The sequence below is a fragment of the Rhinolophus ferrumequinum genome, chromosome 3 (assembly GCF_004115265.2).
Source record: "Rhinolophus ferrumequinum isolate MPI-CBG mRhiFer1 chromosome 3, mRhiFer1_v1.p, whole genome shotgun sequence".
In the NCBI taxonomy this organism is placed as follows: domain Eukaryota; kingdom Metazoa; phylum Chordata; class Mammalia; order Chiroptera; family Rhinolophidae; genus Rhinolophus; species Rhinolophus ferrumequinum.
In genome coordinates, this window is record NC_046286.1 from 12168970 (window position 1) to 12181468 (window position 12499).

Sequence of the window (12499 nt, forward strand, 5' to 3'; positions counted from 1 at the left end):
TCCCCAGTGGTTCCCCTAGAATTTGTAATGTGTAGTATTTACAACTAATCAAAGTCCACTTTGTTCAAGAAATTTTTTCTTTTGCCTTTACTTTTGTTTTTTGTTTGTCTTGACTTGTTTGCCTTCACTTTTTGTTTGTTTGCCTCCTTTACTTTTGAAGGATAACTTTGCAGGAGCAGAATTCTAGATTGGAGGGTTTTTTTTCTTTCATTACTTTTAAATGTTTCACTCTCCTCTTGCTTGCATGATTTCTAAGAAGTCAGATTAATTTTTACCTTCCCATCTCTCTATGTAAGGTGTTTTTCTCCTCCGGCTTCTTTCAGGATTTTTTTTTTCTTTATCTTTGATTTTGTGTAGTTTGAAAATTATATGCCTACATGCGTATAGTTTTTTGGGATTTATCCCACATGTTGTTCTCTAAGCTTCCTGGATCTGTGAATTTTGTGTCTTTAATTTAGGGAAATTCTCAGTAATTGTCTTTTAAAATTTCTTCTGTTCCTTGCTCTCTTCCTTTCTTGTTGGGATTTCCATTACACCATTTGTAGTTGTTCTCCAGTTCATCGATATTCTGTTCTGTTTTTCTTCCAGTCTTTTTTCTGTTTGCTTTTCAGTCATAGAGCTTTCTATTGAGATAGTTGCAAGCTCAGAAATTCTTTGCTCAGCCATGTCAGTCTATTAATTAGCCTATCAAAGGCAGCCTTCATTTCTGTTGCAGTGTTTTTGATCTCTAGCATTTCTTTTTGGTTCTTTCTTAGGAATTCCCATCTCTGCGTACATTATCCATCTGTTTTTGCACGCTGTCTACTATATCCATTAGCGGCCTTAGCATATTAATCATAGTTGTTTTAAATTCCAGGTCTGATCATTACAACATTTCTGCCATGTCTGAGGCTGGTTTTGATGCCTCTCTGTCTCTTCAAACTGCATTTTTTGCCTTTTGGTATGTCTTACAATTTATTATTTTTTTATGTTTTTTTTGAGGAGAGCAAGAAAGTAAGTTGATTCAAAATGCCAGCATCGAAGTTTACAATTTTTTCTTGATAGCCAAGCATATGATACTCATGTACTGGGTCAAACGAACTCCTGTAAATGGGCCGTTAGTTAGGGGATCCCATCACACATTTTACAGTGCTGTGATTAGGCTGCAGTCTTTCAGTGAGTGGACTGTGCACTTCACAAGTGCCTCGCAGTAACTCCCTTCCCCCACTTCCGCCACCTGATTGTTAGGACAGGACGCCTACAGTGGGCTGAAGGTGGGTATTTCCCTTTTCCAGGTCAATTGTACTCTGATAAAACCCCAGCGGGTTAGGCTGTGATTACAAATAGTTTCCTCTAACAGCCAACTTTGTTAAGACTAGAATGTTCTGGCATATTTCAAAATGGTTCCTTTTCCTCTTCCCCTGCTGGAAGCATGAGACGATTTTTCTCTGACACTCACTGCGAGAACCTAGTAGAACTCTAGGGAATAAAACTCTCCAAGGTATGGGGATCCCCAATGAATGGGTGGTCTCCCTGGAGTTTTTAATCTCTCAAACTTGTCCACACTGAGCGTCCAGCAATTCGTCAGTTATGATTCAGGTTTCTCTATCTCAGCACTGCTTCCTTTGTAGTTTTGTGCTTGTGGGTTTCCTCTCTCATAAGTTGTGAGTCTACTCCCCTGTTGGTTTCTCCAATTTGGGGGGAAGTATTTGGCACTATGACCTCACTTGTCTTTAAGCTCTACGGAGAGTTGTTGATTTTTCAGTTTGTTGTTAGAACGAAATGACAACTTCCAGACTTCTTACATGCTGGACTGGAAACAGGAAGTTGCACTCATTTTTTTTTAATTTTTTTTTTATTATTTAAATTTATTGGGGTGACAATTGTTAGTAAAATTACATAGATTTCAGGTGTGAAATTCTGTATCACATCATCTATAAATTACATTGTGTGTTCACTACCCAGAGTCAGTTCTCCTTCCATCACCATATATTTGATCCCCCTTACCCTCATCTCCCACCCCCCATCATTTTTTTAAAGAATATTTTTCTGTATGTAGAAATCTGGGATGATACTTTTTTTCCCTTTTGAACATTTTAAAGATCTCGTTCCAGTGTCTTCTGACCCCTATTTTTTATGATGATGTCAGCTTTCACTAGCATGTCTGTGTTCACTTGTATGAAATGTATTGGTTTTCTCTAGCTGTCTTCAAAATTTTTACTTTATTGTTGGATTTGGGCAAGTTAACTGTGATATGCCTAGCTGTGTGTTCTCTGTATTTATATTCTTGGGGTTCCTTGAGTTTCTTGGATCTGTGGGTTGATGTCCTTAACCAAATTTGGGAAGTTTAGGTTGTTATTTCTTCAAATATATTTTCTGCCTCATTTTTCCATTCCAATGTGAGATTCCAGTTACACAATAGTATAATTAAGAGACTTTAATTAATACAGCAGCGTGTATATATAACTTATAAATATATGTAAAATTAACATAAATGTATAAATATGAACACATTTACATATAGATAGATAGTGCATGCGCTGAACGTTTTATAAAAGGGATGCATAATCAAGTAAGTTTGGAAATGACTGCTTTTGACAAAGCCCCAATATCTCAGGGATCCTTGAGTGCTTTTGCCAATCCAGCATAACTAACATGGCTGTTAACAACTGGTAATATAACTGTACACGTTTGTTTTTTCTGTTAAATGATAGACTCCTAGAGGACAAGGCTCTGGCTTTGCTTTTCTTTATAATTATATAAAAATATAATGACAGTGCCTCTCAGCTTGATTTTGAAAAATCCAAAAATGTTGTCTACGTGAGGCAAAGTATTAAAACAGAAAGTCACTAGGAATAAAAACTGAAATATATAGCAGGCAAAAAGTATGATACGAAGCGTTTCATATCTGACAAATAGAATTTGTGATAGAAAACATGGGACACAAAAAGACGACCCATTTTAAAAATGGACAAAGAATTTGAATAGACATTTCTCCAAATGTTCCTGTTGGTTATGGTTGTACAACCTTGTAGATACAGTAAGGACCACTGAGGTGTATACTTTAGGTATAAAACGGTATATAATAAATACACAAATGGAGAAGGGATCTTTTCGGTAGTTTTTCATACTGAGGAGTCCCAATTAATAATCAAACAGGAATGAGAGAAGTAGAAAAATCTGTTTTTTAAAGTGATTTGTATATTTGGCATTAAAGGAAGCCTTAGTTAATTCTTGAGGCTCAAAGCCATACAGATTGTTCTCCCACTACATTTAAGGCAATAAAATTGCGAACAAATAACGAAAGAGTAGGTTATATGAATTTTATGTTTGGAAACTAACATTGCTAACATTAAGTAAAAGAAACTCAATAAGGAAATTTAGAAACAACTGAATGATAAAAACATTACATGTTAAAATTTGGGGACATAGCTAAAGGAGTATTTAGGAGGAAACATACTTTTAAAATATTTGCCAATTAAAAAAAGAATAAGGTGGGGCGGCCGGTTGGTTAGAGTGCGGTGCTCTTAACAACAAGGTTGCGGTGGGATCCCCACATGGGCCACTGTGAGCTGCGCCCTCCACAACTACATTGTAACAACTACTTGACTTGGAGCTGATGGGTCCTGGAAAAACACACTTACCATACATTTTGTAAAAAAAAAAAAATAAATAAAAAAATAAAATAAGCTGTACAAGCATACAACTCCTAGCTCTGTCTGTTGAAAGAGCCTGGGAACAACGAAATTCCATAGCAGTGAGCATACCTGGTACCCAAATAATGGTTTCTAATACCATTGTCCAATAAAGGGAGTCAGAGCTCCATGGAGAAATGATTGACTCCAAGGCTGGGACAAGGAAAATACAAATTAAGCCTGAAACATCTTGTGTTGCTAGAAGGTACGAAAGTGATGAGAAAGGAGGGGACATCTTGAAAGGACACAGAAGCCAACCAGAAAGAGCTCCAGTGGCCACAGCTGAAACAGTTGGAACAATAAAATAAATAATAGTAGTGTTAAGTTGTAACCCATAGAATAAAATAAATATCCATGAGTTCATGCTGATGTAACCAGATATTTGAATAAAATACACAAATGGAGAAGGGATGTGTTCGGTAGTTCTTCCATACTGAGGAGTCCCAATTAATAATTAAAAAGGAATAAGGGAAATAGAAAATCACCATTAGGCAAATAACAGTAATAATTGTAGGTAAGATCCATTGGTAAATGCTGTATAACTAGTGGGTGAAAGTTTGAGGAGAAATAGGAGGATATTTGCATCGCCACAAAGTATCTCTCCAAAGGTAATTCAGTACAAAAGGAACAGTAGCAACTTGACAGTGCAGAAACCCGGCAGACACCATCTTAAGGAAGTGAGCAAAGTTAGTCACTAGTAATAAGACCTCAAATCAGCATCATGTGCTCCCTGTTATGATGTTCTGAGAAGCACTCAGCAAATGCATAACAATCTAATAGTGAAAACATCAAACAAACCCAAATTGTGGGACATCTACAAAATAACTGACCAGGACTCTTCAAAAAAGTGTGGTCATGACTCAAGGCAAGAAAACACTAAGGAACTGGCACAGATTGGAGGAGACTAAGGAAACATGGCATCTAATGCAATGTGGGATCTTGTATTGGATCCTGGAAGAGAAAAAAGGACCTTAGTGGGAAACCTGATGACCTGTGAATAAGGTCGGTAGTTAATAACCTTGCGCCAATATTAATTTCCTTCTACTCTGGTTCACGTTAGGTGTAAGTGTATAAAGAAACTCTCTGCTGTTTTTGCAACTTCTGTATAAGTACAGTTATTTCAAAGATAAAAAATAAACATTCAGTTTCAGAAGTTAGAAAAAGAACAGTTGAGAACACTCAAAGGAAAAAAGAAGAAAGGAAATAAAGTGGTCAGAAAATGAAACAAGTAAAAAGTTGAGGTATTGAATCTTTCAAATTATTAAAGCAATTGTCTAGCAAGATCGAAAAAAAGAGAAGATGCAAATACTCAAAATGCAAAATGAAAATTGAGAAGTACACTCCTGACATTCCTTTTAATGTCGTGTCTTGTCTGGCCTTCTGTACTGCTGTAACGAAAAGGCAAATAAATACAGGCATCCCTGGCTTTCTGAGAGTTTGCATTACGCCACTTTGCTTTATAAAAGACCTGCCTTAGTTCCTGCTTTCTGTAACTGCAAGAAATCCAGAGAGGATTTTTCGTATTTTATGACAAAAGGCAAAAAGTGAAAATCATGTTAGTGTTTTGAAGCAAGCCACTGCACACCTTGAGCAGCGAGAGTGGCCCTTCTTTTACCAAATGTCAGGGTTATTTTAGGTGTTTCGTGTTGTTTGGCATGATTTGGTAGGTTATGTTTTGAATCTACAAACTGAAGACTTTTTTCCTTGTAAATCAATGGTAATTGCTTCTTTGCTTCACACCATTTTGGCTTACTCATCTTATGCCCTCTACTTTTGGATAGCGGGGAAAATCTGTACTTTGTGGAATAGGACATGAGGGTGGCAGTATACAGTCTGATTCTGAGATTTGAGAAATTGCCGTATCCAACAGGTGCTAAGTTGTTTGAGCCTCACTTTGACAAGTGGAATGGTTTAGCATTGCTTTTGTTCTAGGGATGCCCTGGGAAAAAAACTATTGAGACACTAAAGGTGCCATGAACCCAGAAAGTTGGGCAACCTCTGAAATATGAGAATTATGAACAACTAAATGCTAAAAATAAAAATTGAAAACTTAAAAGTGGATAAATTCATAGAAAAATGATAGGCAATTTGAATACAGTATGAAAAACATTGGAATGGTAATCAAAGCCCTTCACTCACAAAATCGCATACCTGGATGAAGGTATAGGTGAGAGCTACCAAATTTTGAAAGAATAATTCCTTCCTTACACAAGTTGCTACAGAAAACAAAGAGTGAAAACTGCCTAACTCTTTATGTTGCTGGTATAATCTTGATTTTAAATCCTGATAATTCAAGAGAAAACATTATAAGGCCTTTTTCCTTACGAATGTAGGTGAAAGGATCCTAAATGAATCCTTTCTGAATCCAAGAATGTACTAAAACAGTAATGCATCCTGAGCAAATGGAGTTTGATACATAGTTCATCTTTAAAACAATTATTACTGTAATTGACCATTTTAATAGTTAAGAGAAGAAAAATGTTTTTGTCCGATTTGATTCAGAAAAGCATTGTATAAATATCTACAATTGTTTATGACATAAATTCTTAGCAAACAAAGTATATGTAAGGGAACTTATTTGTGTATTGGCTTTTTAGAAACTTTTTGTTGTGGACATTTTCAAACACCATAAAAGTAGGGTAATGGTATAATGGACCTGACATGTCCTCATTACTCAGCTTCAGCAATTACTAACATATGGCAACCCTTGTGGATGTATGCCTGTGTGTATGTACACACACATACTCTCTCTTTTTCCCCTGCCCTGCCATTTATTTTGAAACAATTTCCAAACAGCTCGCCTTTTTATCAGCAATCAGTGCATAGCTTTTTATCTCTACAACCATTAATATCCTAAGAAATTAACACTCATCCCTCTATATTTTCTAGTATCCAGAGTTGAAATTGTCCTGATTGAGTCATGTGTATTCAGAGTTCACATATTTCATTTGGCTGTTATTCTTCATTTTTTCTCTTACTCCGTAATAGTTCTTCTCCCTCTTTTTCTTTTTTTTCATTTATGTTTCCAAGAAACCAGGTCATTTGTCCTGTGGAATTTTCCACATTCTTGGCTTGGCTCATTGTGTCCCTGTGGTCTTGCTGACCATGTTTCTTTATTCCCTGTATTTCCTCTGAACAGGTAGTTAGTTAGGCTTAATTAAGTTTGTTATGTGTTGGGGGGAGTGATGGTCACTGCCTAATTATTAATGTGTAACTTCTTAATTCTTCATATCAGGAAGCACATGGTGCTTGGCTGCTTTCGTTTTGTTCATTGTTTTGTTGAGATTGATCACTAGGTTTAGGTACCTGACAGATGCAACTATTATAAAAGTGGGGGTTTTTTTGTTTATTTTTAAATAAATTTTATTGGGGAACAATGTGTTTCTCCAGGGCCCATCAGCTCCAAGTCATTGTTCTTTCAATCTAGTTGTGGAGGGCGCAGCTCAGCTTCAAGTCCAGTCTCCATTTTTAATCTTAGTTGCAGGAGGCGCAGCCCACCATCCCGAATGGGAATTGAACCGGCAACTTCGTTGAGAGCCCACACTCTAACTAACTGAACCATCCATCTGCCCCCTAAAGGTCTTTTTAAAAAGCCTTTTTACCTGATGTTTTATCAGTCACTGTTGCTTGTGGCCTAGATCATTATTTTATTAGAGGGTAGCAAAATGGTGATATTCTAACTTACCATTTCTTTATTAGCTTATCAATTTATTATTAAAAGAAACGTAGTTCCTTATCAATCCTTTGATTACCCTGAGGTACAGTTTATATAGGAAAGGGAAGATTCTTTATAGAAGATAAATGCTTGGCAAAATAAATGCTTGGTTCTTTCTTACTAAACCTACAGTGAACATAATACTTAATGAAAAACCTTTAGATATGTTTAATATCTAAAGCAAGACAAGGATGCATGCTATTACTGCTGCTATTTATCATGTTACTGGAGATCCTTGTCAATATAAGGGAAGAAAAATAAAAGGTGTAACTATTGTGAAGAAAGATACAATTGTTTTGTACAGATTGTAACTCATTTATTTTGAATACAAAGGACTCATAAAAAAAACTTTAAAACTTCAGTAGAAGACATAAATAATCATGGACATGATAATTTGCTCTTAAAAGGATGTTATTACTACTGAAATTTTATCAGTAACTTCCAAGTAATCTGTGTCAGAATTTTAGCTGGATATTTTATTTAGCTGGAACTTTATAAACCTAAATGATGTGTGGAAGAATAAGAGTTCATGTATAGATGCTTATGTAAACCTTAAAAAAAGGAGAAAAAAAGATGTAAACCTTAAAAAACAAAGAATAAAGGGGAACTTATTCTACCAAATATTAAGACATACAACAAGCTGTAGAAATACAGTGTGGTATGGTAGAAGAACAAGCAAATAGATCACTGAGACATATTAGAGAGCTTAGAAATAGACCCAAGGATATGTGGGAACTTAACAAAGGCTACACCACAATCAATAGGTAAAAATTAAATTGTTTAGTAAATGGTGTCGGGAAAAAAAGGTAGCTTATTATATATGGAGAAATGAAACTATATTCTGTATCATACACAAAGGTAGATGTGGATGAATTAAACACGTAAATGTGGAAGATAAAACCAAAAGGTTAATAGAAGAAAATGAAATTTATTTTGTGACCTGGGTTAAGGAAACAGTCTTAAAACCTCTAAGCACAAACCAATGTGTGTGTGTGTGTGTGTGTGTGTGTGTGTGTGTGTGTCAGTTTAATTGCATCAAAATAAGGATTTCTTCTTAACAAAGGACCCGATGAGCAAAATTAATACACAAGTGACAAATGGGAGACAATACTAGCAGTGTTTAATATTGCCAAGTGGTTAATGTCTTCTAGACTGGATTATACAGGCAACTCCTGTAAATAATAAGCAAGATAAAGAAAGCAATCCCAGCAGAAAAAATGGGTGAAGGATAGATAGGCGATTTATAGAAAAAGAAGCCCCCAAAGCAATAAGCATATAAAGAGTTGCTCAAACATATTAGCAATCAGGAAAATACAAATTAAGACACTCAGATATTATTCTGTCTATGTCAGGCTGGCACATATTAGAAAACCAGGTAAAACCAAGTGCTGATGAAGATTCAGGACTATTAAAAACCGTCACACACCAGTGGGGGATATGTAGCCACTCTGGACAGCAGAATGGAACTCAGAATAAGAACTGTACATATATATATGACTCAGCAATTCTGCCACCGAGTTTCTATGCCAAAGAAAGTCTCAAACAGGGACGTTCCCTGCAGCAGCATTTGTGGTAGAAAGGCACTGGAGGTAATCCAGGTGTCCCCTGCGGGATAGTAGAGAGAGAAAATGTTTTGGATCTACGCCATGGTATACGCTGTAGCTGTTAGAAGCAGCGATCAGATGTACATATACAAAATGAATGGATCACGTTACAGAAGTGACAAAGTAAAGAACAGAATGTGATCTATAACACAGATGTGTGTATGTTAAAAATACGTACGTTTTTGCAAAAACATACACAAATAAAAGGACACAAGATAAGCACAGTAGAGTCGTTGCCTAATGAGGATACAGGAACAAGGATAAGGGAAATTTAAAGATTTTCGTGAATCCCCACCTCATTTCATAGACTTAACAGAGATTCGCTTACAATATGATCTGTAAATATATGTGACTGGCAGTATGATGAAAGCAAGTTGAAATGACTGAGGATATCACTGTCAAGCCATCCACCTTGTGGAATTGTTCCTCTCCTGTCAGGATATCTTACGAACCTTATGTGTTGTGTGACCGTTAGACATCCAGACCAAGTGAGGAGATGTGTCAGTCTGTGTATTGAACACTTAGAATGTTTATCCCTTTTAAATTAGTTCAAATTTAAATAGAAATAGAAATAGAAGTTCTAATATTTTCTTGCATCTTAGACATCTTGCCTTTTTGGGGAGTGGGGGGCAGTGTATACATACCATTTTGAAAACTCTTGGTCTAAAATACCTGTTTGGAGGAAGTTATTTGAAATCTCAAGATACATCTTAAGAATTCATAAAATTTTAAATCTATAACATATACATCTGTGTGTTTTAATATAAAATGTGATTTCCCCAAATCTTCAGGGAAAATTACTGTTCTTAGAAGAGTATGTGCCTTCAAAGACTCCCTAGTACACATCCAGTATGAGAAGCAGGTTCTTAAGCTGACTTCATTGATCATCGCTCTGCTGGATCTTTGGGAATGATACTTCCTTTCTTTTTTCTTTTCTTTTTTTTTTTTTAAGGAGGGCGCAGCTCACAGTGGCCCATGAGGGGATCGAACCGGCAACCTTGGTGTTACTAGCACCACGCTCTAACCAACTGAGCTAACCACGCCACCTAATATTTCCTTTCTTTTAACACCAAGGCACTTCCCTATTAATGGCTCTTCTATGATTGATTCCAATTGAAATATGTTGTGAAATATACAGTTATTTTCTGACACTCTGATTTTTTTTTCCCCTTTACCTTTACAGAGACTGTGCAGTTGATCCAACTTGTGTTTTATGCATGGAGTGCTTTTTGGGAAGTGTTCACAAAGACCATCGATACAGGGTGAGTAATGTCCAGCTAAAAACCAGACCCAGTATTGAATTTTATACCAGATACCTTTGCTGCCTTTTTAAAATTCCAAGATTTAACACTAAAACGGGAGAGTAGTTTAAGAAATGTATAACGTAAGCACTATTAAACATATGATAGCAGCGTAGAAATGAATGATGAATCCAGATTTTTTGAAACACGTGATTTAAGAAAGACAACACAGATAACAGCTCCTCCCTGTTGGTTTTCAACTAGTTTGTTTTGCTATTTTTTAATGTTTATTATCTTCATAATTCTAGGTTTATGAAGAGGGTTATCAAAAATCAGAGGATAAAGGTGAGAGTTAAAAGTATGAGAGGGAGGATCCGAAAGGAGGATGTGTGAGACAAGTAAGGAAAAGTGACAGGATTATACATGTAAGAAATATTCTATTGGTCATCTTCTACAAAAGATTTGTCATTTCTTAATATTAAAGAGATATCTTCTATAGGGTAGAAGAGGGTCCAACTCCAAAACATAAGACCTGCCAATTTTATTATCTTTTACTGCTTATAATGCAGTCAGTACTTTTCTAAAAATCAGGTGTGTTTGCTTTTAAGTCAGGGATACAGACAAAGGCAGATTATTATTAAGCCTGTCTGGATTCCTCTACTAGAAATTGAAAACAGAGCCATGAACATTCAAAATTTAGGGAACTCTTAGTAGCTGAAAATTTTTTCTCCCTAATCCCCAATAAAATGGTAGAGAAGGAATATTGCTATCTTGTTATCATTTCAGGAGTCCTGTTGGCTCAGGATGTTTCCTCCTGTTTGTTTTTATCCACAATACCTGGGAACTGATAACAATGAACTAAAAGCAACGATAAAATTGAACTCCTTGTATTTTTGTGTTCTCTTTATTTTCATAAAACAGTAGGTGAATCCCCGTTTCCTTTAACCTGTTCTACCTGTCTTTGGTAATGAGAACAAGCGTAAAAGCTATAGGGTGGGGTCATTTTCCAAATGCCTGCTTGCCCATGTTTCTTGACATATATCTTTGCAGCCCCTGGGAATAACTGTCATTTGGGGTTTGCATTAATTTTTGTGATATATAACACACAACTACTTTCTTTGGGCAGAATATAATCCGGCTCATCTAAAATTTGTATTTAATACCCATCCTAAACTCTCACAGTATTTTTTTTAAAGCTGAATTTCCAGTCTACCAATTACTAAATAACAGGTTCTGTCTTGCCAGATTCCTTGAGTCATTTCCATATCTTAAGGAAGGAAGAATAATTCTTGAACCCCGCAGGTGGCAAAAAGTTTTTTATGACCAGGCAGTTCACTTTTGTATTTACTGAGCTTCCTTCCTTTTCAAAGGAAGCTATTTGTGGAGTGTTAGAAAAGAAAAACTGTTTCTATAGTTTTTGTTAGTTTCTCTAATGCAAATGTAGTGCTCTTATTAGATTCTTCCATGGGATAGCAGCTCTGGGAATCTTTATAACTCTTGAATCTCCTATAGCATTGTAACCTGGTAGCACAGATGCCAACATTAAACTAACAGCCAAAACCCCTCCCAAAAACCCTTGTGATTGATTTTCCTAATTAAGGAGGTCGTGTAGGTGAACATATTTTACTTTAAATTATATGGAGTTTATGAGTTCATTACCAAGTAGCTTATTTTATTGTGAAATCAAATTAGTTTATAGGCTTATTTAAAATCAGCTTTAAAACATTGAGAGGTTTGGCATTTTATTGAATTTTATCCCTCTAAAAAAATTAAATACTTTAGCAACACTTTAGTGTTTCCTTAGCACTTGATGATGTAAGCTGATAGCCCTCAGTAAATACTTACTGACAAGGTACTTTAAAATTTTTTTTCAAGATGACAACATCAGGAGGTGGAGGTTTCTGTGACTGTGGTGATACTGAAGCTTGGAAAGAGGGTCCTTACTGTCAAAAACATGAACTTAACACTTCCGAAATTGAGGAAGAAGAGGTAAAAACATTTTCAAAACGTTGTTTTCAAGGAAATACTGTTTTAATCATGAGTTTGAAATATTTTCAGACATAGGAATAAGGCTATAGTATGAGAAATGGATACGCAAAATAGTCCTGTCGCTGTTACAAGTGACCAGGTCCACTTTGATCTTTGTGTTTTCTGGGTGCCATACCATTGCTAGTAGTGCACACTTGAAATTCTGAAAATTTAGTTTAATTTGGACTTTTTATTTGTTTGAGGTTTTGTTTTACTGTAAGCATTTAGGAAGGTTTT

General features: G+C 35.8%; 1 protein-coding gene across 5 annotated transcripts in view; it reads left to right on the top strand.

Moving 5' to 3' along the window:
* UBR2 (ubiquitin protein ligase E3 component n-recognin 2) overlaps positions 1-12499 on the top strand; it is a 107554-nt gene that overhangs the window by 17849 nt on the left and 77206 nt on the right. For 4 of the 5 annotated variants that reach the window (XR_004422003.1, XM_033096838.1, XM_033096844.1 and 1 more), the window contains exons 3-4: positions 10177-10255; positions 12110-12223. Coding sequence is in view for 4 of the 5 variants with exons in the window: in XM_033096838.1 (XP_032952729.1) it covers positions 10177-10255; positions 12110-12223 (193 nt within the window). In the remaining variant the exon portion in view is untranslated. Of the gene's footprint in view, positions 1-10176; positions 10256-10542; positions 10660-12109; positions 12224-12499 lie in introns of those variants that run through there. The other variant, XM_033096852.1, reaches the window with a different exon arrangement.